At 33.8% G+C, this 24,353-nt stretch overlaps 5 protein-coding genes across 6 annotated transcripts; all 5 read right to left on the bottom strand.

Moving 5' to 3' along the window:
• Window positions 1–442: 442 nt before the first annotated feature.
• On the bottom strand, window positions 443–2,805 carry LOC114189096 (uncharacterized). Its single transcript, XM_028077806.2, has 6 exons — window positions 2,493–2,805; window positions 1,779–1,857; window positions 1,639–1,701; window positions 1,113–1,157; window positions 971–1,027; window positions 443–885 (listed from the first exon to the last, which is right to left on the bottom strand). Exons 1-6 carry the CDS (start codon window positions 2,717–2,719, stop codon window positions 793–795), a joined length of 564 nt encoding a protein of 187 aa, XP_027933607.2. The 5' UTR covers window positions 2,720–2,805; the 3' UTR covers window positions 443–792.
• Window positions 2,806–5,850: 3,045 nt separating this feature from the next.
• On the bottom strand, window positions 5,851–8,024 carry LOC114188538 (putative pectinesterase/pectinesterase inhibitor 21). The gene is made up of 2 exons (XM_028077111.2): window positions 6,873–8,024; window positions 5,851–6,779 (listed from the first exon to the last, which is right to left on the bottom strand). The coding sequence occupies exons 1-2, from the start codon at window positions 7,912–7,914 to the stop codon at window positions 6,067–6,069; spliced, it is 1,755 nt and encodes a 584-aa protein (XP_027932912.2). The 5' UTR covers window positions 7,915–8,024; the 3' UTR covers window positions 5,851–6,066.
• Window positions 8,025–9,182: 1,158 nt separating this feature from the next.
• Window positions 9,183–11,627, bottom strand: LOC114188941 (pectinesterase-like). The gene is made up of 2 exons (XM_028077617.2): window positions 10,697–11,627; window positions 9,183–10,048 (listed from the first exon to the last, which is right to left on the bottom strand). The coding sequence occupies exons 1-2, from the start codon at window positions 11,625–11,627 to the stop codon at window positions 9,351–9,353; spliced, it is 1,629 nt and encodes a 542-aa protein (XP_027933418.1). The 3' UTR covers window positions 9,183–9,350.
• A 3,705-nt stretch (window positions 11,628–15,332) lies between these two features.
• On the bottom strand, window positions 15,333–17,533 carry LOC114186841 (Plant invertase/pectin methylesterase inhibitor superfamily). Its single transcript, XM_028074886.2, has 2 exons — window positions 16,439–17,533; window positions 15,333–16,268 (listed from the first exon to the last, which is right to left on the bottom strand). Exons 1-2 carry the CDS (start codon window positions 17,385–17,387, stop codon window positions 15,598–15,600), a joined length of 1,620 nt encoding a protein of 539 aa, XP_027930687.1. The 5' UTR covers window positions 17,388–17,533; the 3' UTR covers window positions 15,333–15,597.
• Window positions 17,534–18,821: 1,288 nt separating this feature from the next.
• Window positions 18,822–23,649, bottom strand: LOC114186840 (F-box family protein). Of its 2 annotated transcripts, none has more exons than XM_085674709.1 (7): window positions 22,517–23,649; window positions 21,200–21,325; window positions 20,982–21,086; window positions 20,490–20,889; window positions 20,263–20,392; window positions 19,869–20,163; window positions 18,822–19,237 (listed from the first exon to the last, which is right to left on the bottom strand). In XM_085674709.1, exons 1-7 carry the CDS (start codon window positions 23,138–23,140, stop codon window positions 19,205–19,207), a joined length of 1,713 nt encoding a protein of 570 aa, XP_085530835.1. In that variant the 5' UTR covers window positions 23,141–23,649; the 3' UTR covers window positions 18,822–19,204. The 2 variants fall into 2 exon arrangements, with proteins under 2 accessions (XP_085530835.1, XP_085530834.1); XM_085674708.1 differs by having other exon boundaries at window positions 18,822–19,265; window positions 22,517–23,630.
• Window positions 23,650–24,353: the final 704 nt, after the last annotated feature.

The following is a 24,353-nucleotide window of genomic DNA, read 5'->3' as shown; positions in this document are numbered from 1 at the left end:
TATTTGAATTTGAAATTACATAAATTGTACTATTTAAAAACCTCATTCGATCATCAAAAATGACTTTGAGAAACAAGTTTCTATAGACTTGCTTTAAGTCACTAATTCATAGAAACAAGTTTTGCCGCTATCCCTTCTAAAATTTTCCAACACCTAAAAGAAACCACTCCAGTACCCTCCCTTTGAAACAAACTAGCATTGATATAACTACCTTTCTGAAGATAATTTATCTGTTGCCGGGTAAGCGATAAAAGAGAAAGAAAAGACTGTTGATATTAAAAATGCAAGAGATTGATTCATTCAAAGAAAACAAGAGATGCCACAAGGAATTATAATGCTACTTAGAAATGATATATCAATAAAAGGCAATGAAAAACAATTGAACCTAGCTAGGATATATAGGTTGATTCATTTCGATCCAAACCTATTTTAAGAACACTCATTGGGGAAAAACCAAGAGGGGAACAAATTTCAATAAATCAGTCACATGTGCCCAAAACAAATAAACAATACAAGAAAAAATTATGTTGCCAAATAGCACAATGATTTCACCAATCTCAAAATACCATGTATGGAATTTGCTGGGTCGAAAACCCCTCATCTGAGCGTGAACCATACCATACAAGTATCTAAATGGTAAGCACAATATAAAGATATACCCCCTCCCCTTGCCCAAGGAAATGGAAGGCTGCTGGTTCTTATAATGTAAAAATAATTTATGCATCCATGTAAGCAAATTTGGTTCTTTGCAGATTTGGTTGTACCCCCTATCAAATCCATACCTTCTCAATGCTAATCAAAACTAGCGTTTAAAAAGTTCAGCAGTTCATTTCTCTTGCTTTCGGCCACTTTATCTTCCTTCGTTTTTTCAAGTTTCAAAAGAATCTACAAAAAAAAGAAGTAATAATCTAGATTGCTACTACCAATAACAGGATCCAATCAAAGGTATCTTCAAATAACACATCCCTACCTTCTTGCCAGATACAGCACTCCGACGGACACCATCATCTTTGTCACGCCCTAAAAACTGATCCATTACAAAAAACAACGAAATTAGGAAACATATAAGCAATTGAATGCATTTAAAGTCTGATACAGATTACAATATAAACCTTGGAAAGCTGCACAGGGCTGCTGCTCCTCTCATCATGCTGCTTCTATATAAAGCTCCCATTGCCAGGACAAACCCCACCAATAAACATCAATCAAGTCGATCAAGCGCCCAAACATGCCACAGATCCCAGCTCCAATTTCAAAGAGCCAATACATAAAATAGGCAGAAAGTATCATGAGCATCTTGGACTAAAATGTACATAACTTTATGTGTTTGGAAAAAGATTCGCAACAAATTAATAACTTATTATTTTATTGTATACAAAGATTAATGACATCCAATCAGTGTTTTCAAGCTGTAGAAGATGATAGAAACACAGAAATTTATATGGATGTCTTAAGTAGATGAATCTTAGATATTTATAAGAATCCAAGGAGAAAAACTTCAGTAATGAGTATTAAGCGTGTAGATTCAAGTTTATGAACATAGTCAACATTTCAGGGCCACTTACTTGAGTTAGAAACTTTAAATATGAAGAAAATTATGCACATGAAAAAATAAACAGGTATGAAATAGTGACCTACCTCTTTTACTTTATGCTTCTGCCGCTTATGATGGTGGCTTTTACTTCGATCCTTTTCCTTATTCTAAATGAAGGGAAGACGTAAGGTAAATGGTCAAGATTAAAATCGAATAATAAATAACTGTAATACCAACAATTTACCTTCTTTGGCCTATCACTCCTTTTGTGCCTCTTTGAACGGTGAGATGCTTCACGCTCACTATCAGAAGAACTCTCACTTCTGAAGTAATAACGATAACAAAAAAGAGTTATGCCAAAGCCAGATTAATCTGTTCATTACTCTTCTGTTGCTACATGTATTTGAAATCCATAACTCGTATAGGCACGCTGAAGTAACTCCTTATGCAATATGCAATCTTGTCACAACTTATCAACCACAAACATTATGCACAAATCATGTTTCGAAATTCACAATCAATAGCAAGTGTCATCAAAATCTGTTTCTGATAGTCATAATGGTAACCCCATTATCCATAAAATAACATAATGAGAGATCTTAATGTTGGAACAGGAACATTTATCTCAATCTCCAATTTGAAAAATTCAATTATGCTTAATAATCATCCTGGGACAGAGAGAATGTTTGAATAAACTACTTATTTCCCTTCCCATGGTTGGAAATAGTTAATAACATTTTCTCTGATTATAATTGATGTTTCTGAAATTAGGCTATTTTAACCAATCTTTAGAACATATATCTTAAAAAGGATTGAGAACTTAAGCGCTATCAGAATTGAGAGATTGTAAATTGTATTTGAATCGGAACAACCATTGAAACAAAGCATGTACATAAAAATAACAATATGAGATAACATAATCAAAAGGCGTAGGTTATGCGAGGGTTAGATGGGGAACCTAGAGTAATCGGAGAGAGAAGATGATGAATGAGAATCAGAATCGGAATCGGAATTGGAAAAGTGGTGGTGATGCCTACGACGCCGTTTACCGCGGGACTGAGACTTGGTCTTCTTTCGGATCTTGAAGGAGTCCTTGTCACGGTCTCGGCGGTGGCGGTGATGACGCCGGCGACGGTGAGGAGAAGATACGTCGGACGAAGAGAGTGAAGAGGAAGAGGCGGCCATCAAAAACTTGCGAGGGTTTGCTTTGGATTGAGTCGACTCCAAGTTTATTTCGATCCTGATCCTCTTATTCCTCTGTGACCTTCGTGATGTTAATTATACAATGAGTTAATGTTTATTTTGTACTGATTTAGAATTTTGTTTACAATTTTGCAACTTAGGTAAAAATCGTATCGGTATTTTTTAATAAAAGATATATTACAAAAAAAAATTTAAAATTATATTTTCATAAGCTTCTAAACGATATGAGAATAATTCTCGAGAATAAAAAAGTATGTGAAATAAATATATGTTTATATATATAAATAAATTTTACAATATTAACAATATATGTTAATTTATTATTTTATTTTTTCTTATTTTAAAATATTATAAAACTTTAAAATATTTTATCTTTTTGGTTCCCTGAAATCCAACCCTTATATTTGTGGAAAACCGAAAATGTCCTAAATAATTACACAATTCAAATGTGTATTTTTTGTATTATCACTAAAAAATTACAATAGAATTACAAAAAACAAAAGTAACTTAATTTTGTTTGCAAATGATATAAAATTACCTATTATTTGGCCTAGAGTGTAAAACATGTTCTTGTATTTTTTTTTTTATGAACGATTTTGTAGATTAGTTGTAAAAACAATTAATATAAGAACTTTTAGATTCGTCTTTATAAAATCGATATACTGTGAATTCAACTTTTTGAAATTCATGACATGAATTTTAGTATGGGTTGTGTTGATATTTATCGATTTTAGTATCATCCATATTTAAATTCCTTCTATTCCATTTTAGTATCATCCGTATATAAATTCCATTGAAGTTTTTTTTTTTTTTTCTTTCAGTTGTATAATTCTATTTTATTTTCCAATTTGTATTCCTTCATCTGTAACTTCAAGATCCCTTAAAAATAAAAATAAACATGTGTTTTGGTTTTTCCTCTTAAAGATGTATCTCATTTTTCTTAAGTTTAGACATCTCATTTTATTTTCCTTGTAATTCTTTTTAACAATTTACTTGTTTTTCATGATTGAAATTCTAGTTTGGTGGTATGGTATCTTTCTTGCGTTAATCTTTTATATTTAGAGTTTTTTTTTATTAATTAATGCAATTTGTTTTAAAATTTACCAAAACATATAACATTAAAAAAATGAACGTGGACAAGCTATATGTAACACAATTTCATTAATTTTATTATAAAAAGTCGTCTTTATGTAACCCTGCTTTATGAGATTAAATCAAGCTAGATCAATACGATTTCGGTGTAACTAGAAAATTCATGAGGTCCACATACAACTAATAATATGTTTTTGTTTTATTTGTAGTAAAGTCGGGTTAGGGTGACATGACTTCAATTCAACGATGTTTTAAGTAGAAGTCGTGCATGGTTAACATGATTCTAATGAATTTGTTGTAATGTGGAAGTTCTATTGCATGATTTCAATGTAGATGATTTCCTCTTTTATTGCTAAAATATGTTAAATTTTTTTTTTATTTTTAATTTTTGTGTTTAAATGAAAAACAAATATAATGTATGAGTTTATGATAAAATATACTTAAATTAAGGAAATAAGTAATATTTTCTTTAAAATCACGTTGCTATAAAAATTATAAGTGTATAAATAAGTTTTTTCTGTACATATAGCATGCTGGTGTTGAATTAAATGGTGTGATAATATTTATAAAATTTTAGGAGCTTATTTTGTAATATTTGATCATTTTTGTATATACAAAGTTAAGGTTACCACAAAAATTAAACTATTTAGTTTTATGCATTTATATAAGCAAAGTTTAAATGCATAAAAGAAAAAACTAATAAATTAAACATTACAATAAAGTGAATGTTATTGTCTTAATGGATAATTTTCACTTTTATGACCTTCTTTACAACAATAAATACAAATCTTTTGTTATTTTAATTTGTTATAAATTGAGGAGTAGACGTGCATAAAATCAAAATTCTCTCGACTATACTTTTGGACAAGACACATGGTTGATTATTTGTCCTCAACAAGGTTTCGTGATATTTGCCAATAAAAAGTGTTGTCAACTTAAATAATCGACTTACAATAATTAAATTCGTGTTCAATTGTGTAACATGGGTCTACTAAACAACTTTAATTCAGAAAAACAAGCTACCACGATTAAGTATACAAAAACATTTGAGAGACAACGAAAATAAATAAATATTACTAGTCAAAATAATAGAATACCTAAATACGCGAATGAAAAGAAGAAAGGAAATGAGAGTTTTGGATCATTATACGAAAAGAAAAAAAAGTTTCGAATCATTGGGGAGTTGAATTTGTTATAAATTGTTAAGCAGTTGCTTTTACTAGGAGGGGAAGAAATTTAATTTTAATGAATTAAAATCACTCTAACCTTAATTAATTATACCTCATTAGGAGTTGAGGTTTTCTAGGAGTACGTAACATTTTTATTATATGGGACAACATCTAAAAAAATTATTTATTTTTTTGTTTGATCCAATAGAAACATGAGCTTCTTCGTATTTATCGTCTCTTTTATTCCACATATCTATTATTAAAAATTTCTCACGGAAGTTGAACTGTATTCATCCATGTTAAAGTTTATTTGATAGATAAATTAATGCTGCTATTGAAGTTGAAAGTTTATGCTAAAGTGTGTCTAACAAAAGAAAGAAGATAAAAATGGAGTTAAGAATTCTAGGCTGGTACCACGATGTTTTTTTTTTTAATCAAAAACACAGTTGAAAAATAATTATATAGATACAAAAAATAACCAACTTATATTATAAGAGTAAAATAGTGATAATAAATATGAATTTTCATATTTATAAATAAAAAAAGAAAGTGAAAATAGTGAAGGATAATATTAAAAGCTTTTTGGTGTAAAAATATCATTGTACCCGATTTATAATAGAAAATTTTCACTGACATTTTTGTTATGTATTATCTGTGTAAATAACCAAATTAAATACTTTTATGTTTTTTTTTTCCATAGGAGGTAGAATAATGTATATTTTAGTTTTCTTAAATAGACTTTTTTATACTGGTTGTTTTATAAAGTTGAATAATATTGTTTGATTAAGTAGAGTTTAAACGTTGGATGAGGTTGAAGGTTAAGATGAAAGAGATAGAAAGAAACATAAAGAATAGAAGAGGCAAAAGTAATATGAATCTAATTAATTAATTAATTAATTACGCACCCTACAAGCACAGAGAACTGTAATAGGAAAATCCCAGTTCATACAAACTTGCATTTGAGAGCAATTAACGAATGGAAGGGAAAGAGCGATGAATGAGCGATTAAATTTGGCAACACGCACTCTGGCTCTCTCCCAAAAAGAAGAAGAAGAAGAATAAAAGTGATCAGTGAGTGGGGGAGGGCAGGCCAGAGTCGTAGGGAACCCTTGTGACCCTAATCCAGTCATCTCCGTGGAAGAACGGTGATGGCATGAATGTTGTTGCTACGTCATTGGTAAGGGCCTTGATTCCTTCCCATTTCACGCGCTTCGATTTGTCTGCACCGGGGCCACGGTTGTTGATCTCAGCGTAGAAACAAGTGTCCATGCCGCTTAAACCTTCCAGTGTCTGCCATGGCATGTAGCCATCGGGGGTGATCAAGTCATCGATGAAAGAGTCCATGAAGATGGTCCTTGAGAAGTTCTTCCATGGGCGAGCCAAGTAAGCCTTGTTGTCGAACCTAACTGGGTAGTACAGTGGGTCTGAAACAATGGACCCTCCGTGGATCACAATACCCGATGGCTGGTTCTTCTCCTTCCTGCCCTGTGCCGTCACAATGCATTGCTGGTTTGCCAACGGCTTTCTCACAACGAATGTGCAGTTCTGGAGCACAGCCACTGCATCGCCGAACACAAAGTCGATGGTGCCAGAAATGGTGCAGTCGCGGTAGAATTGACGCATTGCGTGGGCGTAAAGTGTGTCTTGATACCCATCCATCCGGCACTTGTAGAAGATGGACCTGTCGGATTGAACCCTCAATGCCACGGCTTGATGTTTTTCAGCGCCGGCGGTGTTCTCGAATCCCATACCAATGGCGACGAAGAAATCTCCGATAATGGCTGCAATCATTTATAAATATATTTTCATCAGTTTTCTGCTACTATATAAGAGATTTTCATTATAATTAACTGAATGAAATGGAAGGGACGTACCAGCACTGGCGGTTTTGTAGGTTCCAACACCATCGACGAAGTTTTTGCTTCCTGTGATCCTTGACTTCCTTCCACCATCACCAATAAAGACGACATGGGTCATGTTTCTGAAAACTTCAACGTACTCGTCGTAAACGCCCTCCTTGATGTAGATGATATAGGGCCTCAGGTTCTTCATGGGCACGCTCTTCAAGGCGTCGTTGATGGTGGTGAAATTTCCACTGCCATCCTTGGCAACCACCACATGGGCCATGCGCTTGCGTCCAGTCATTTTCATGAGTCTGCGAACGCCGAAGCGGTTCTCAACCCAGTCGGGAAGGTCAAAGTCGTCGTCGTGGCCAAGAATGGGCAAATCGTCGTCGGCCGTCATGAGGCGGCGGCCGGACCTGGATAGCTGCATCTCGGAGAGAGTCTTGGCCAGCTCGGAGATGATAGCGAGACCGTTGCTGGTCATGTGCATGGCGGTTTGCAAGAGCTCCTGCATCTTCTTTCCGGCGTCGGTGGTGGTGTTCTCGAAGGCGTCAAGGCATGTCTCCTGGTAGGTGACGGCGCCGCTGAGCCAGACCTTGAGACTGGTGAGGATGCGGTCGAGGTTGTTGAGGTCGAACTTGCTGAATCTCTGGAGGGAGCGGTTGAACTCCTCGATGGAGAGGTTCATGAGTTGCTTGCAGGTGTCGAGGGCCTCCTTGGTTCTGGGGTCGCTCTCGACGTCGTGCATGAGCTTGGTTTCCCCGAGCCCGTGGCTGATTCTGGTGATGGTGATGTTGAAGGCCATTTTGATGAGTTCCCTGGGATCGGTGACGTTGCCGGCGTTTGCATTGAGACTGTCCTCGCATTCTTTCTGGTAGTCCGTGGGTGCGCAAAGGGTTTTCACCGCTTTCAGAGAGGAAGCCACGTGTGATTTTCTTTCTTCATTTTCATCGTCGCTTGCTCCCTTGTTGTTCAGGGTCACGCTAACCGTCACGGCTACCACCATAGCCACCAGCAAGAAGGTGGAAACGCCAATGATGATGAGTCTCTGCTTCTGTCCATCAGCTCCCATGGTTATTCTTTTTTTTTATTTTTTTCTTTTTATGAAGCAGCTCCTGTTTCACACCAACGAGGCAGGAAAAGGAGCCGCTCAATGGAAAAGGGATTATTGAGAGTGCGTTGTGTTGCGATTATGGATTGGAAATGTGTCCTTATTTATATGTTTCTGATGGAGCAACAAACTCTGAGTTCGTTATGACAGCTTCAAAAACGTGAGGCTGGGAGTAAAAAGCTACCTTTTTTTCTGCTAAATTAGAAAGTGGGAGCGGATGAAGGGCCTTATCAAACGGTAACTAATTCACCTCTATTGTTATACTTTCTCCCTCCATTCCCTTTGACTTTACTTTCATTTCAATATTTACCTCTCAATTTTCTTATATTTATCCAACAACTATTGTTTTTTTTCATATTTTTTATTTAATTCTTCTTAAATTATTTTTTATTTAAAAATAAAAGTATAATTTTATTAGTGTTGAGTAAATATAAAATAAAAATCAAGTATCATCATTATCCTAAGATGCAACAAGAATGTGACACCTATGCACCTGCATTGAATAGATCTAGGGAAATAGTTTTTTATTTGTATCTATTTACAGAGTCGTTGCCTAGAAGTAGGAAAATAGTTTTTTGTTTGTATCTATTTATTTTAAAATAATTACTTGACCATCCATAATAAATTTAATGTGTTAATTAAAAAATTATAATTATAAAGAAAAAAAAAGGAGGGAATATAGTCCAATATAGTATACTTTGACAAATTCATTTAATGTAAAATTTCATTTAATTCATTAATCTTCAATTTATATTAATTGGTATGATATAGCTGTTAAATAGTTCTTTTGAGACTTAAAGTATTAGTTTCCTTTCGCAAGAGTGTTACTTTCATTCTAAATGGAGAAAACAATAAAGAATATTTATGTGTTGACATACTTCCTTTAAAAAGACAATTATTTTAGAACTCCCTTTATTTGTATAATAATAATAATAATAAATATAAAAGTTTATCATTTATATATACAATATATGATGAAGATATTACTCATTTAATGTACACATTTCTTATTTTTATTTTATCTCTAACCATATTTTAAAATTAAAAATAAATATAACCCGTATGCTAAAATAGCTCCATACATATAAGACTACAAAAATACTCGCTTCTTTCAACAATACAACTTAATATAAATATTCATTATCTTTTAAGAACCACATTATTTTTTGTAGTTTTAAATAATTATAAAAAACTGCTGCATTAATGAAAGGAATTATTAAGTAGTTGTATTTTGAAAATAAAAAATCAATCAATTTCATATAAGTAAGTTAAACGAGGTGTTTCGAGAAGCAACTACAAGAAAAATAAAAGTGATAAGATTACAACATGAAAGGAGAAGAATAAGAAAGAAAAAAAATGGGCACAAAAACAGAACCAATTTAAATTTTTTGTATTTGCTAAGGTGTAAGTAAATCAGGGTAGTAAGGTACTCCTGTTGCAGGAAGCCAGATACCACCTAGTATAAAATTAGAAACAGTAAAATTAACTGCTTCTGTGGCATTGATGACATGGTACCCAGGCCAAGTAACCCTATTACTAGTATCAGATCCAGGACCGAGATTATCAAATTCCGCATAATAAAGGGTGTCCAAAGCAAAGTCCCCTGACCAAGCTACCCAACCCAGTGGATCTATCAAACTGTCCATGAAAGACTGCATATAAACTGTTTGTGAATATTGCTTCCAGGGTCTTCCGAGGTACGTTTTTGTGGTGCCATTACTTCCGGCCAAATCACTTGCCGCTGTTATGGTACAATTGTGTATGGAGGTTCCAGTATTCTGGTTCACGTCAGTTCTACCCTGTGCTGTAATGGCATTGAATTGGTTCTGCATTGGGAGTCTAGGGTACATGTTACAGTTTTGCAAGACCACTGCTGCATTACCAAATATGAAGTCCACTGTACCATAAATATCACAGTTTCTGTAGAATTGCCGAAGAGAATGGGTGTATAAGGTGTCTTGGTACCCTTCAAAGCTACAATTGTAAAACGCAGACAGGTCTGCTCCGCTTCTGAGGGCTACTGCTTGGTGCTTGATTGCTCCTGCTGTGTTGCGGAATGTTATGTTGATTGCCACAAAACCTTTAGCAATCACGGCTACAGAATGAAACTTGTGGTTACTTGTAATTATGAATCACTCTTTTAATCAAAGTGGTGAGAAAAAAGTGAAATGCTCGAAATATGAAACGGGCATATGAAATATGAAATATAAACAAGCATGTGACAATTTCTAATCCACACATGTATATATATGTTCATGCTTGCATTATCAACCATCTATATGTATAGACTTGGTTGCGTGTGATCAACGTGCAATTACTCAGACTTTTTTGGAGTCAAATCATTTCGTGCTAAACGATAACTTTCCTTCTAAAAAGAAAGTGTATACTATCAGCGAAAGGAAACAAAGCAAATATAATTTATCTTTTGTGCTATCGTATAAATACATTGAACATGATGCTTCCCGAAAACAGATTCCACATGGTGTTGTATTGTCTTTTTGTATTAACCAGAAAACAGATTTCGTATGGTTTTAGCTAAGGGGTCTTCATACCTCCGGCTGGTATTGGTTTGATGTATTTCTTTCTTCGAATTTTACAACTTTTAGTAATTTTTCATTTTAGAAGTCCCTTACCACGAATTGAAACAACCTCGTACTCAATCAGACATGAATATTACTGGAAAGTTTTTAAAAATACAATATTTAAGCATCCCAAAATAAGAAAATGAAAGAAGCTTAATTACCGAATGTAGCAGAATTGAAAGTAGTCCAACCATCAACCACGCTGTGATTGCCCGTGATTATGGTCTGGTTTATTCCATCACCTATCATCATCAGGTACTGCTTCTCTCTGGGAATAGAAACGTACTCTTCATACACTCCACCCACCACATGAATCACGAAAAACCCGTTACTTCCCTGTGAGTTATTTGGAGCAGCAGCCACTGCATCATTGATTGTTGTGTAGTTTCCAGAACCGTCTGGGTTCACCACCACGCTTTGGTTAACTACAACGTTGTTGTCTACACCCAACTGAAGCAGTTTTCTTCCTCTTCTTCTGATTAGCTCGTACAGCCTCTGTTCCCACATATTTCTCCCAAGTTTTTTCTCTGTGTTGTTCTTGGCCTTCCATCCCCTCTTGAAGATTGCAAGAGATATGCTATAAAGCTTGGTTCCGTTGGAAAGGTGTGTCAGTAGGTCTTTGTCGGGGTTTGAGGTTGTTTCTTGAAGGCTGTTTAAGCAAGTGTCTTGGTTGGTCAGTGTAGCACTGAGCAAAGTGTGGAAGTTTTCATCTTCTGAGCCACCGAGGGTATCCGTGGAATTGATGGTTTTAAGGGTCTTGGACAAGAAACGCTTGTTTAGGTCAAGTAGAAGGTGACAATCTTGCAGGGCAAGGATTGTGGAGTTTGAGAACTTGGATGAAGATTTAAGGTATTGAGAGAGTAATGAGAAAAACATCTTTGAGGATGACAAGGATTTCTCTACGAAAAAACGACCATATTCGTGTATATCACCATGGCCATTAGGTGAGTTGGATTCGCAGAATGATGGATATGGTGTGAGGTTGCAAATGGTATCGGAGGAGACCGAGGAGGATACAGAAAATGCAGAGTTGCAGAAAATGCTTAGGAAAGAGACCAAGAATAAGCGCAAGGATAGCTTGGAAATAGCCATAAGATTTTATGAGAATGAACAAAAACACAAAATATATATATATATATATATATATATATATATATATATATATATATATATATATATATATTAAAGATGTTTTCATTTATTGTTGGTACAAGTTACTTTATAATATGTATAACTTTAAACATAATGTTTCTTTGTAGGTGTTTTCCAACTAATTATATTTTTGTAAATATAATCGATTTTGTTAGTTTATGTTTTAGGTTTTGTAAATTTTATTTTAAGTTTAATTAACTGATTATCATAACTTTATAAAAATTATTTACTTTATGATTATTTTTCAGAAATATGTTTATCTATAATTATTAAAAAAAATGTTATTCATTATACCTGTTTTCAATCTGCATAATTTATTATCAATATATAACTCATTTTATTATTTTTATATTTTCGGTTTTATAACTATATTTTGAAATTCAATTAATAAACTATAACAAAAGATTGTCAAAAATAAAATTATAATTTTTTTATCAATTTAACAATATTTTTTTTAATATTTATGAGGCTAGGAATACATAATCTAGTATATCTATAATTATCAAAGAAATTACACATATATAAAATAAATGTGTATCGTTTTTTTATATTTTTGAACTTATGGTAATTGGATCATAATTAAATTTTTAAGTTAATTTTTTTCCCATGTAAATAACCATATTACCTGTAAAATATTCATTTTGTTAATGTGCATTTGATTTAAAAAGTCTTCACAAGCTTTCATTTCATTATTATGTGATAAACAATCATATTATCCTATTTTCATCTTTATCGACAGTTTGTCTATCAATTTTTCAAAATAAATTTATTCTTTTTGTTTTTCATAAAAATACCTATGTGAAAAAGATGTTTAAGACTAAAAAAATAATTTATGATAATCTAATCAAAAGTTGAGAGACATAATTACGAAAAAAAACTATGATAATCAAGTTATAATTAAAAATCGATTATGAAAAATCACATAGAACATTTATTCTTCTTCTATATTAATAAAAAATGAATATACAAAAAATTCATGATATAAAAAATAGTGTTAAATGTTAAACAAATATTTTACTATCAAGTAGACAAGAGAAAGTTATTGTCTAACTTTGTTTTAGTTACAAAAGAAAATAAATAAACATGAGAGATGAATATAATATATAATAAACTCAAAAGACAATGGGTGAGAAAATAAAATTATCTTAATAATTTTGTTTCTTTATATATATTGTACATTATAAAAAAAATATTTAATATAATTTTTATTAATTTCTAATAAAATATTACTTAATTTAAAAAGATACATGTAATTTTAAAAAAATTAAAAATTTATATAATTTAAAAAAAATTTAATATAAATAATGTGAAAAAAATTCAAAAAACTTGGGAGAGGGGGTCATGGCTCCCGCCTGTCCCGTTATAACCTTCGCCGCTGAACAAAAGGAGACATGAGTTTGTGGAGTCATTGAAACCTTCATTGTTTCTTCGTTGACGTGGAAAATTGACAATGTAATCATAGGTGACAAAATTAGAGAAGATATTGAGGGGAGTGAACGTTTCTATGAAAGGAGATGAACGACAAAAGAGAACAAAAGAGAAAATGAAATTTAAAACATATAATAGCACAAACAATGACAATGTGACAACAATTTTTTGTCCAATTGTTGTTATTTTCTTATTTATTTTTGACTTCTAAGAATAATTTTTCGTCAAATCATCGTTATTTTTCACTTTAAGAATTTTTAACAATGATTCATTATCTAGTCAGTGTTTTTTTTTTTTCAATTTTTATTGACAATTCTCACACAAATCCGAAAAAAAAAACTATTTTATTTACAAATTTGTTATCCATTTTCTTATGATTGAAATTCCATATCATTAATTTATTTATGTTATATGTTTGTTTTTATCATTATGCATTGACACCCGAAGATTCCTCTCTCCATAAATTTCAGTGGTTTATTTTATATTTAATTGATGTATAGTATATTTTAAGTTATAATAGTTGGCAATATATTTATGGGAATCTTACGTAGAATTTAGTGAAACTGGTTTAACAAGAAACAAAAAGAATGCATGGATTGAGGATGAAAAGGCAAGCAAGGTATTCTAATGAGAATGAATTTTAGAGTCAAATAAAGTCCAGACGGAGAGGATGCGTCTCAATTAAGGATCCTGCGTTTTGCTTATTCATTCAATTAATCAGCGAAAGTCACAAATGATTAAAATGAGTTATTTTAAAATATAAGATTAAATATCTTTCTGTCCTTAAAGTCAAAATTAGAATTAGTTAATCTTAAAAATTTTAGATCAATTTAGTCTTTCAATTTTAGAAATATATAGATTTAAATTTTTTAACCAAATTTTGTTAAATATTTTTGACATTTCAAACACATTTCACATTAATATTTGTGTTGTTTACACCATTTGACACATTTTCACTTCTGTTAAGTCAAATACTATCCTAAAATGTATTTAAAACTTCAAATAAAATTAACAAAATTTGATTAAAATGACTAAATTCATAACATTTAAAAGTTAGGAATTAAATTGGACTAAAGTTTTTTATTCTAATTTTCACTAAAAAATAAAAAATTAAAAACATATTTAATTCTAAAATATATTATTAAAGTAAACTTTTTTCATCGGATAATATAATATGATATGCTTTTAATGGTATAAATAATTTTATATAAAAGTAAATTTTATTAATTTAATATTAAATTATAATTTTGGTCATATTTAGATTGCACGATGATAAAAATGATAAATTATTTGTATTTTAATAATTTTAAAAATATACGTTATGTTGAATATATTATAAATTTAATTTAACGAAATAAAATATTGTAAATATTATAACTAAAACTTTACCTATAGATCATTGAAACTTGTAATTAATTCGTTCAATTTAGTTTACATTTGAGTTTAAATTTAGCTTGATATCAATACATTAATTTGATATTGAATTCAATAATTAATTCGTTAAACTTAAAATTATCGATTTATCTCTAAATAAATGAATTGAATTAGAAACATATAAATAAATAAAGTTTATAACAAATTCAAAAAAAAATCCCTTAAAAAAATTGGAATAGTTAAAAAGTGAACTTTAAACATAGTTTTATTTTATAAAACTGATTTTTAAAAAAAAAATATATATATATATATATATATATATTCTAAATTGATTTTATGTTATGTTTTCAACAAAAAAAACCACTTTTATATCAATTATTTGAATATTTTATATTAATTATATATATAATTGATGTAAAGATGTAGAAAAAAGATAAAATAGTTTTTATATGTAATATGCTACAAAGAAAAATGTTAGAGAAGTTAAGTAATTTAGCTTTTGTTTCCGAACTTTTAAAACATATTTTTAGAAGAAATTTATCGGTACAATTAAATCTGTTTGGAAATGGTTTTTAAAAATTGTTTTACAAATACTTTTTAAAAACAAAAACCCAAGTAAAAACAATTTCAACATGCATTATTAATACTTGTATTACACGGTCACAAAGTTGAATTCTGCGTTCTAGTATATATAGATTATGACAAATAAACGACACTTTGCCTCACCATAAAGTGAGCAAGTTGAACCTGCATGCCAATGCAGTGCCACCTTTTATAAATTATGTCTTTGTTTCCCACATGAACCCTAATTAATTGCTACGAAAGGATATTGTGAACACGTAATTGGGCATAATAATATTATTATTTATTTTTCATTAATTTGTAATCAATGTCACAGCAAATTAACCATAGCATAAAAAAATTATGAGAGGAAATTGTACACTAAAAGTAACACAAATTTAATTCCTAAACATCCACCTACTAAAAAAATTATTCCTCTTCCATCAATCAGAGTAAATTGTGCAGTTATTTATCTGAAAAATGGAGGATATGATAAACTTATTCGTTTTTCATCTACAAATCTACAAATAAAAGTATTGAAATGATCTCAATTGGTGAGACCTGCTGTGAACTTGACACCTGTCCTAGGCAGCCACGTGTCACCATTAATGAACCTCTGAACAGTGAAAAAACTAGCGGTGGAAGCATCTTTAATTACATGATAACCGGGCCATCTGACCCGGCCCGAGAGGGATGCACCAGGCCCATAATTTCTGTACTCACCGTACCACAAAGTGTTGAGGGCAAAGTTTCCGAACCACTCAAGCCAGCCTCGGGGCTGGACAAGCCCACTCATGTAAGTGTTAATGTAAACCGTCCTAGAGTATTGTTTCCAGGGCCGGCCCAGGTAGGTGGGCTGGGTGGCCAGAATATAGCTGTCCTGGATGGTGAAGCCCGTGGACTGGTGTGGGCTTTTTCTGCCCTGGGCCGTGATTGTAACCTTCTGCAAGGGAAGTGGGACTCTGGTGTATATTTTGCAGTTTTGCAGCACTGCAGCACCGTTTCCGAAAATGAAGTCTATGGTGCCATAGATTTCGCACTCACGGTAGAACTGTCGCAGAGAGTGAGCGTAGAGCGTGTCTTGGTGCCCTTCCACACTGCACCTGTAGAAGGCTGATTGGTCTGAATCCACACGCAGCGCCACCGCTTGATGGTTCACCGGCCCTGCTGTGTTCCGGAACGACATGTCCCTTGCAATGAAACCCTTCCCAGACACAGCTACACATTCAATTGCAACTTTTCAGCCCACAAATTCATATACATATACATATATATACTAGGAAAAAAGATCATACATTTGTGTCTGTTATTTTCCATCAACATGAAAACATCTTACAGTTATGTTAATGTTATCAGTCAGTCAGTCAGTTAGTTAGTTAGTTAGTTACCAAGCGTGGCAGTTCGAAAAGTGGTCCATCCCTGCATGAAATTCCGGTTGCTGGTGATAATGGTTTGGCCTATACCATCTCCGACGAGCATGATGTTGGTCATCTTCTTCTTCATGTCAACATTCTCCTTGTAAAGTCCCTTTTTCACGTAAATAATATACCTTCTTGCACTGTGACTCGGAGCTGCATTAACAGCTTCGGCGATGGAGCGATAGTGACCACTCCCATCCAAAGCAACAACTGCGTCCGCACGCACACCATGTGGCTTGGCTCTGAGTAACTCTTGATCACCCTCACTCATCCATTCAGGAAACTCTGAGGTTCCATCAGATTCTGCAATAGTTTTGTTTCTTGGAGGCTTAAAGGGTAAGGTATGCAACTGCGTGTACAGGGACAGAACATTGCTGATGAGTTGTGTGACTTGTGTCAAGCTTCCACTGATGTAACTCTCGAGGCGTCTGTCTGTTCCTTCGAACCCTTCAAGGCACGTGTCTTGGTTGCTGAGTGCAGCACTGAGCCACGCTTCGAGGTTGCCCTCGTGTTGCACGTTGGTGTCTCCTCCGCGAATTCTCCTCATCTCTCCCAGGGACCATGCGAGCTCAGAAACTGAGAAATCCAAGAGCTCCTTGCAGTCTTCTATGGCTTGTTGCTCGCGGTAGCTGACGGAGAAGGTGGTGATCTTTGTCATGTTGTCGATGGCCACTAGTGCTTCGTTGAGTGTGGCCTTCAGTGCTGCACTCATCACTGAAGTGGGGCTTGGAGGGCCTATTTTAGTGAGCTCGTTGTGGATGTTTGTGAGGCAGGAGTTTTGGTTTTCAATGTCCATGCATGCTTGTGCAATCAATGCTTGCATGTCTTGGGTTTGGATTTCTGAGTGAATGGGTTCATATGAGAGAGCCTTAAAGGAGGGTAAAAGCACGACAATGAAAAGGAAACCAAGCATGGCCATGATGTTTTGGAGGTTAATGTGACAGAGATCTAACTAGAATGACATAGCAACCATGCTCTTCTGCTCTTTCCAAACACCTTTTATTTATACGCAGAAAATGTAGCAGTTAGAATCTTTGTTTGAGTTTTAACACTCACGTTGCTTTATGCTTTTTCTATGAACAAAGTCCCAAGTTATTCTAATGCTTTCTTTTGTTGGAGGCATGGCATGATATTCTATGCTTCGAGCTTGACGATGATTCCCTCTTTCTCTGCAGTGAGGTGAAAAAAAATTGCTTCTCACACATTTGATGATTTGATTATACTATTAAGAATGAATCTCTTAAGTGTCTTAAAAAAACTGTGTTCATCTGTATATCTATACTGTGACTTGATTAATACATAATAAACAAATGGGGATAGCTATAGCCTATGAATGCCTAAACCACTCAAACAAAAGTAGTATTCTTTGCTTCTTAGTAATCGAAAACTCGAGTTGAATCAGGTTCCAAGTTGCTTTCACATCGCCTTGCATTCATTTTTATAACGTGTTTTATTATTGATTGAAAGTTATTAAAAGATATAAAATCATAAATAAATTAGACTCATTTAACTAAGAAGTGAGATTCATAACTTTTTTATGATTTTCAACAAATTTAAACTTATAATAAATGGTACTTAGAAAAATGCTTTAGAGTATATGTTACTTAACTTCTTTTCCTATTATCTAATCGGATTTAATCATCATGATTCAAATGAAGAAACAAAACGAAAGCAAGACAGAGGAAAGAAGAACACCCAGAGGAAACAAAGAGCGTAAAACGTGAAAACCGATAAAAAAAAAAACTTTGTATTTCACTTTACACTAAAACAAAGCCCAAAGGCCAATTTATAAAGACCAAAAAAGGAATGGGCCCAAGGCTTAACCTGGGTACAAAAGAAAAAGAAAACTCAATATTATCTGTCAAAAAAACAAACTTCTTTTTTTGATATTTTAATAGTCATTCAAATTATATTACGTGTAGATATCAAAATATTTAAAAAATAATAATTGTGATGCAGCTTCCTTCAACATGAAGGAAGATACAATAATGGAAAAAAGAGAGATAAAAAGTTACTGTTAGAAAATAGTTTATACCAGAACCGTTCCGTCAGTGTTAATATTCACTAAAAAGTAGTTAAAAAAGTCCTAAATTTTACGATTTGGTAATATTAATCTAAATTCCATAATCGTGTGCTGGAAAATGAAAAATATTATTTACTTGATTTTCTACGTCCACATTTAGACTTCCTTTTTGCTAAAAAGACTAAGTTCAATTTCTCTGTTTTTCATGAAAGGATACTGCAGGTCAAAAATGGCATTTTTTCATGAAAGTTATCTCCTACTTTTGATTCCATACGTGGATTGGTAACAGAATAAGTCTTGTAAGTGTAACAGATAAGATTTGAGATCAAGTTTAATTCCAAGAGAAGTAACCTCATTCATCATTGGAGAATGTAACTTTGGAAGGTGAAAAAATACCTTGTCTAGAAACATATCAATGTCACCTAATTGAACTTGTATACCTCTTACTTAGGTACTAGAGACTAATGAAAAGAGAATGCAAGAGAAATTTAAAGTTTAGGATCAAAAGATCTTAATGAAGAAGCGTGGCTAATCCCATCTGATCTTGCACCCTCTTGCATGCATTGTCTCGAGCATTTCTGAGGAAAGCAAGAACCTGAGGGATCTCTGCAGTTTAACCTTTTTAATCCGACCACAGCAAGCTCTAAGGGCAACTTCCAATCCATTTACAGTGACTTTAGGGAGAGACACCAGTTTGGAATCTTGGAGGCGTTTCAGGTTACCCATAAGGAAGCACAACACCACATCTGACACAATACAGAAGCTCATGTTTATCTGCCATCATCACCACCATGTTGAATTAGAAACTAGAATTGGAACCCATAATCCTAACACTTATTTGCCTTAATTAGAATTTTCTATACAGCAGTTATTATCATTAACATCCAGCTTTATGTTCATCCAAAATGGGGCTGAATAACAGTAATATTTGTAGAAAGACATGGAAGAAACTTCAATCTAAAGAACGAATTTGATTATAACTACTTAACCAACAACTAAAAATACAGACTCTAACAGTGGCTGGAAGAGTACAAGAACATGGAATCAAATTTCAATGTGTATAGTTACAAAAGCCTGGAAAGAGACAACAAACAACACAATTGAAGAAGGATTGCAGTTAGCCCAGACAACCATCCAAGCCATAGTTCTTTGATCTTCGGAGAATTACAGTTTAGAATTTCTCAAATAGATCAAAGCATGTTACAGTTTATAATGAAGTAACAAATTCAGATGAGTATCAATTATGCTCCTTGAGGTAATACTTAAAAATTTCATACAATGTTGTAATTTTTTAGAGGCTAGCTTATTGGGTTAGTCAGATCTCAGAAAGACCCAGAATATTGATAACTTGATTGAGTAAAAGTAAGTAAAACTGACCTGCCGCAGGTTTTGTGAATAAAAAGCAAGGGCCCAGAAACCGGAATCATCAATATTTTCACAGTGCTTCAAATCTAAATCTGCCAATCTCTGGCAACTTATTGCAACTGATTTTATACCAATGCTTGTGATATTTGAAAGCCCACGCAACTCCAGATCAGATAGTTCACCAAGATGGCTGATATACTCCATTCCTCTGTCAGTAATTCTAGTACAATATGACAAGTTGAGCTTTGTCAACCTCTTGCATCCACTCGTCAGCGCTGCCAGCCCATCATCTCCAATACGTACACAGCTGTGATCATAGAACAAAATGAACGAACACCATCACGACACTGTTCAAAATTTCACTGAATAAAAGGCAATTAATCATGCAGACTTTAAATTTAATTACCGATAGAGATCAAGTTCAGTCATGTTTGGGCAGTTACAAGCAATGTGTGCCAACCCTATGTCTGATATGTTTGTGCATAATCCTAACTTCAGTCTTACAAGTTTTGAACATCTTGATAGATATCTTAGTGCTGCATGAAACAGAAATTTGGAAATGAATTAATCAGAACCATTTGAAGGTTTGAGTAAAACTGATATATTATGTACAGGTAGAATTGCATAGTTTACCTATGTCATCAACACCAGAGCAATCAGTAAGATCAAGCTCTTCAAGCAGCGAGCAATTTAATCCAAGTCGATAAAGACACTTCTCAGTCACCATATCACAAGACTCTAGCTTCAGACAGACAAGGTCTGGACAATAGTCTGCTATAGTAGAGATGGCTGCATCTGAGATGAAGCGACAACAAGTCAAATCAAGCACCTTCAAATTGCCACAGCCAGATAATAGCTGTATAATTCCTTTGTTGGTCACCCCAACACATTTGCTTAAACCAAGTTCCACTAAAGACTTGCAATTGGTGCCCATTGTCTGGAGGATGTAGTCAGAAACTCGAACACCATCAATTCTAATTATTTTCAGCTGTTTTAGATTCTCCAAGCATTTAACAAGAGGTGCTGAAAGCTCCTACGGAAAATGCCTGATGTGTTAGTGTATATAAAACTTATTACTATAAATTAAGGTGCACAAAACACCATAAATTTTAGATATAGACTTACAGAGAGGCAATATCCTGCATCCAACTGCTCCAGATCTCCATGCCCGTTAATCACAGAGATTATACCGGATGAGCTAACACAATCACACCTAGATACATCAATAGCCTGCAATGCATGGATATATTCTATGTTTATGATCCAGAGAATCGTCATGGTCAACTTTATGACTTTTTTCAACCATTATTGCCATAGCTTATGAATTATAAGAAATAAATTACCTTAAGTAGTGGACATCCTTTTTCAAGAAAACGCAATCCGTCATCACCCACTAAAGAGCAGCCCACCATAACGATAACCTCAAGCTTTGACAGAGAAGCTATAGATCTCAAAGATTCGCTTGTTACCTAATGATTCAAGATTTTTAAATTACATAAAAGATATAATTTGAAGAAGTAAACTCACAAATCAATTCAGGCTGATTGTTAGCTAAGGTAATGATGCAAAACAGAAAATTATAATGTCATTGACATGTTGTCTTGGAAATGGTGTTAAGAACAACATCACAAACACAAGGACATTGGTGTTTATCCACAGTCAATGGTGTTTATCACACAAACAATGATTATAAACATACACTCATTTTTTCCTTTCGTTCCCTTTCCACTCCAGTTTCTTCCTATCTGTCTCTTTCTTTTCATCCCATTACTTATCACAACTGTAACTTCTTCTCGTTACCTTTTCTTTTCCTTTCTCTCTCTCCTTTCCACCTCTCGATCTGGGTGTACATTTAACATGACTCGTCAAGGAACTTGTTTTTACAACACTATTGATTCCGGATTGCTCTAAACTTTTGTAAACCAAAAATATAATGTCTACCTCTCATGCAATCACCCTAAGCAAGAACTAACAAGGGTTACTTATTCAAATCATATAAAGAATTTAGTGGCTGCTTCCTTCAAAACCCTTCAGGAATCAGAAATTGGATTTAAAAACGTGTTTTTCTACCACCAATAACTAAGATAGTGAATGAAGTGGTTTGCTGAAGTCGCTATCCTGTCTCGTCAACTTTCTGACCTCAACCAACTTTCAATAACAGTGCATAAAGTTTCGCACAAGACTCAAATCTTTATACCGAAATGTGGTACAACTGACAGATAATCATTCCCTCGGAACATATGATCAGAATTCAATTTTCACGTTAGTGAGTGTAGAATAACATCTTACGAAAAAGGTTTCTTAAATGGAATCTCAATATCTCGAAAACTTAGTATTTGACTAAAGCCAAAGATAGTCCATATTTTCACCTAAAAATAAGACTCTAGCATGCACCATTCTCTCTCCCTCCATTTATGCATCATTGTCAAAGGAAAAATTATACTCATCCACCCACTTTCTTTTCCATATCATTTTCATCTCATTTTTTTCTGTCTCTTCATTTATTTTCATTTAACCCCTTATCATGTATATTCCTTTTCCTCTCTAACTTCTTTCTTTTCTCCCTATCCCTCTCCTGCATCCACTCCAAAATACGGGTAAACACTAATCAACACTCTTATCAATAATATACAATCGATTTGAAAGAGAAGGCAACAAACCTTGAGATATGACACATCCAGAAATTTCAAGTCCAGGCACTTCTTGCAGAGAAGATCAATCCCCAGATCAGAAATCTCCAAGCACCACTTCAAACTCAGCCTCTCCAATTTCTCACAACCAACAGCAATCTTTGCCAACCCAATATCAGTAACTCCCAAGCACTTATCCATGTTCAGTTCCCTCAACCTCGCGGCGCACGATAGCGCCGCGGCCTCTCTGTCCCCATAGCCCCAACAGTGGGACACATCGACAGCCTCCAACATTGGACACGCCCGAATGAGGATCTCCAAACCCGCGTGGCCCAACCCGGTGGCGCGACTCAGCACGAGCCTCCTGAGTCCCCGAGTCCAACTCGCCGATCCCTGACTCAGCAAAACCGACACAACTCCATCCTCGATCCGCGGACACAGCGACAGGTCCAGCGTCTCAATGTTGCAGAACTTCTCCAGCAGCCCAAGCAGGAACTCGATTCGGAGGATCCGAATACTCTTCCGGCTCACCGACTCGACCCGAAGAAAGTCCTTGCACACCAGCCTCCACGGTTTCCGATCCGGCCCGAGCTTCTCCAAGATCCGGATGAGAAGGTCCTCGGTCAAGAGGCAGAGAACAGATTCCGACAACATTACGATTTCCGAAAATTTGGTAATTGATAAAATTTATTTTGGGTGGTTTTTGTTTTGACGTGGAATTAAAGGGGAGAGATTTAGGTAGGAACAAAGAGGAAGAGGAGACGAAGATGGAGAAGAGGGTGGTGGGTGCGTTTGGAGAGCGTGCGAAGTCGTAACCTGCAACGGGATTCCTCAGGGTTCATTGTTTTGAAGTGATTTTGTCAGAGTTTGAGTGCAAAATCAACAAGAGACACAGAAAGAGAATGAAGAGAATGGTAACAGAAAAAGATCAGATGTGGGTGAGTCCGTGGGTTTCCTCGGCTTCTGCTAAGGCCATGTCCTAGTACTGTGTTTCTTTGCTAAGCCCCTTCTGCTGCGTACAAAACTTGAAGAACATGCCACAAAATTTATGAAAATTAATTTAAGAGCTGTTTAATTTAATTCACAATCACATGGATGAATCATTCCTCTTTTTCATATTCAAACATATTTGTATAGTAAAGTGTGTTTTTAATGTAAAAAGAAATAGTGACCCACTCATGACTAGATAACTTTCTCTTCTCATTTTGCCATCTATTAACAATTTAAGACAGGTGATATGATTAAATTATATATTTAATTTCACTTTTATTTGAATAACGATATTTTAATTTATCATTTTTTTATTCACTTTTAATTTATTATTTTAATTATTTTTAGTTCAAAAGACATTTGACTTGTTGTACGAGTCATGAATTTTATTTTTTTTTTCATCTTGATAGTGTATCTTATTTGATTGTATCTTAAATAAATATTTCTTAAACTTAGAAGTTATATCTAAATTTAATGTCGGACAATTGATTTATGAAAAAGGATACAAATTTTTTGAGTAAGTTAGGTTTTGTTGAGGTTGGTGAAGTATTTACACATCATCCACTTGTCGAAAAGATTTTTTAACAATGACAATGTTAACCAACCACATTAATTATTGTATATATTTGATGAGATTTATTGCTAATAGTTTGAGTTTTTACTTAACTATGTTTCATTTCTACTCAAAAAATCTTTGTTGGTGTTAGGATACAGAACTAGAGGTCAAGCACATAATTATAATTTATGAAAGAGTCGTGATCAATGTTTGGTACATAAAATAGTTGATCAAAGGAAAGTCTCTTTATTTTCTCACAACATAAAAATAAGTCTTTCCTCCAATTTACTATTTTGGTTATGTTTTTTATCTTCATACATC

The sequence above is a fragment of the Vigna unguiculata genome, chromosome 6, assembly GCF_037176805.1.
Source record: "Vigna unguiculata cultivar grain cowpea cultivar isolate G323 ecotype 2 chromosome 6, ASM3717680v1, whole genome shotgun sequence".
Taxonomy (NCBI): Eukaryota; Viridiplantae; Streptophyta; class Magnoliopsida; order Fabales; family Fabaceae; genus Vigna; species Vigna unguiculata.
Note: the sequence above shows the minus strand (reverse complement) of the source record. Positions and strands in the feature narration are given on the sequence as shown.

What these genes read in the sequence shown, in the direction of transcription:
- LOC114189096 (XM_028077806.2), bottom strand. Translation starts at nt 2,719, where the DNA reads ATGGCCGCCTCTTCCTCTTCACTCTCTTCGTCCGACGTATCTTCTCCT. An exon ending in GGAGTGATAGGCCAAAGAAG is followed by an intron (nt 1,702 to 1,778) that starts GTAAATTGTTGG and finishes CCCTTCATTTAG; the next exon opens with AATAAGGAAAAGGATCGAAG. An exon ending in AGAAGCATAAAGTAAAAGAG is followed by an intron (nt 1,158 to 1,638) that starts GTAGGTCACTAT and finishes AGCTTTATATAG; the next exon opens with AAGCAGCATGATGAGAGGAG.
- LOC114188538 (XM_028077111.2), bottom strand. Translation starts at nt 7,914, where the DNA reads ATGGGAGCTGATGGACAGAAGCAGAGACTCATCATCATTGGCGTTTCC. An exon ending in CTACAAAACCGCCAGTGCTG is followed by an intron (nt 6,780 to 6,872) that starts GTACGTCCCTTC and finishes AAATGATTGCAG; the next exon opens with CCATTATCGGAGATTTCTTC.
- LOC114188941 (XM_028077617.2), bottom strand. Translation starts at nt 11,627, where the DNA reads ATGGCTATTTCCAAGCTATCCTTGCGCTTATTCTTGGTCTCTTTCCTA. An exon ending in TTTCAATTCTGCTACATTCG is followed by an intron (nt 10,049 to 10,696) that starts GTAATTAAGCTT and finishes TTCATTCTGTAG; the next exon opens with CCGTGATTGCTAAAGGTTTT.
- LOC114186841 (XM_028074886.2), bottom strand. Translation starts at nt 17,387, where the DNA reads ATGGCCATGCTTGGTTTCCTTTTCATTGTCGTGCTTTTACCCTCCTTT. An exon ending in TTTTCGAACTGCCACGCTTG is followed by an intron (nt 16,269 to 16,438) that starts GTAACTAACTAA and finishes TTGAATGTGTAG; the next exon opens with CTGTGTCTGGGAAGGGTTTC.
- LOC114186840 (XM_085674708.1), bottom strand. Translation starts at nt 23,140, where the DNA reads ATGTTGTCGGAATCTGTTCTCTGCCTCTTGACCGAGGACCTTCTCATC. An exon ending in TGGATGTGTCATATCTCAAG is followed by an intron (nt 21,326 to 22,516) that starts GTTTGTTGCCTT and finishes TTGAATCATTAG; the next exon opens with GTAACAAGCGAATCTTTGAG. An exon ending in AAGGATGTCCACTACTTAAG is followed by an intron (nt 21,087 to 21,199) that starts GTAATTTATTTC and finishes CATGCATTGCAG; the next exon opens with GCTATTGATGTATCTAGGTG.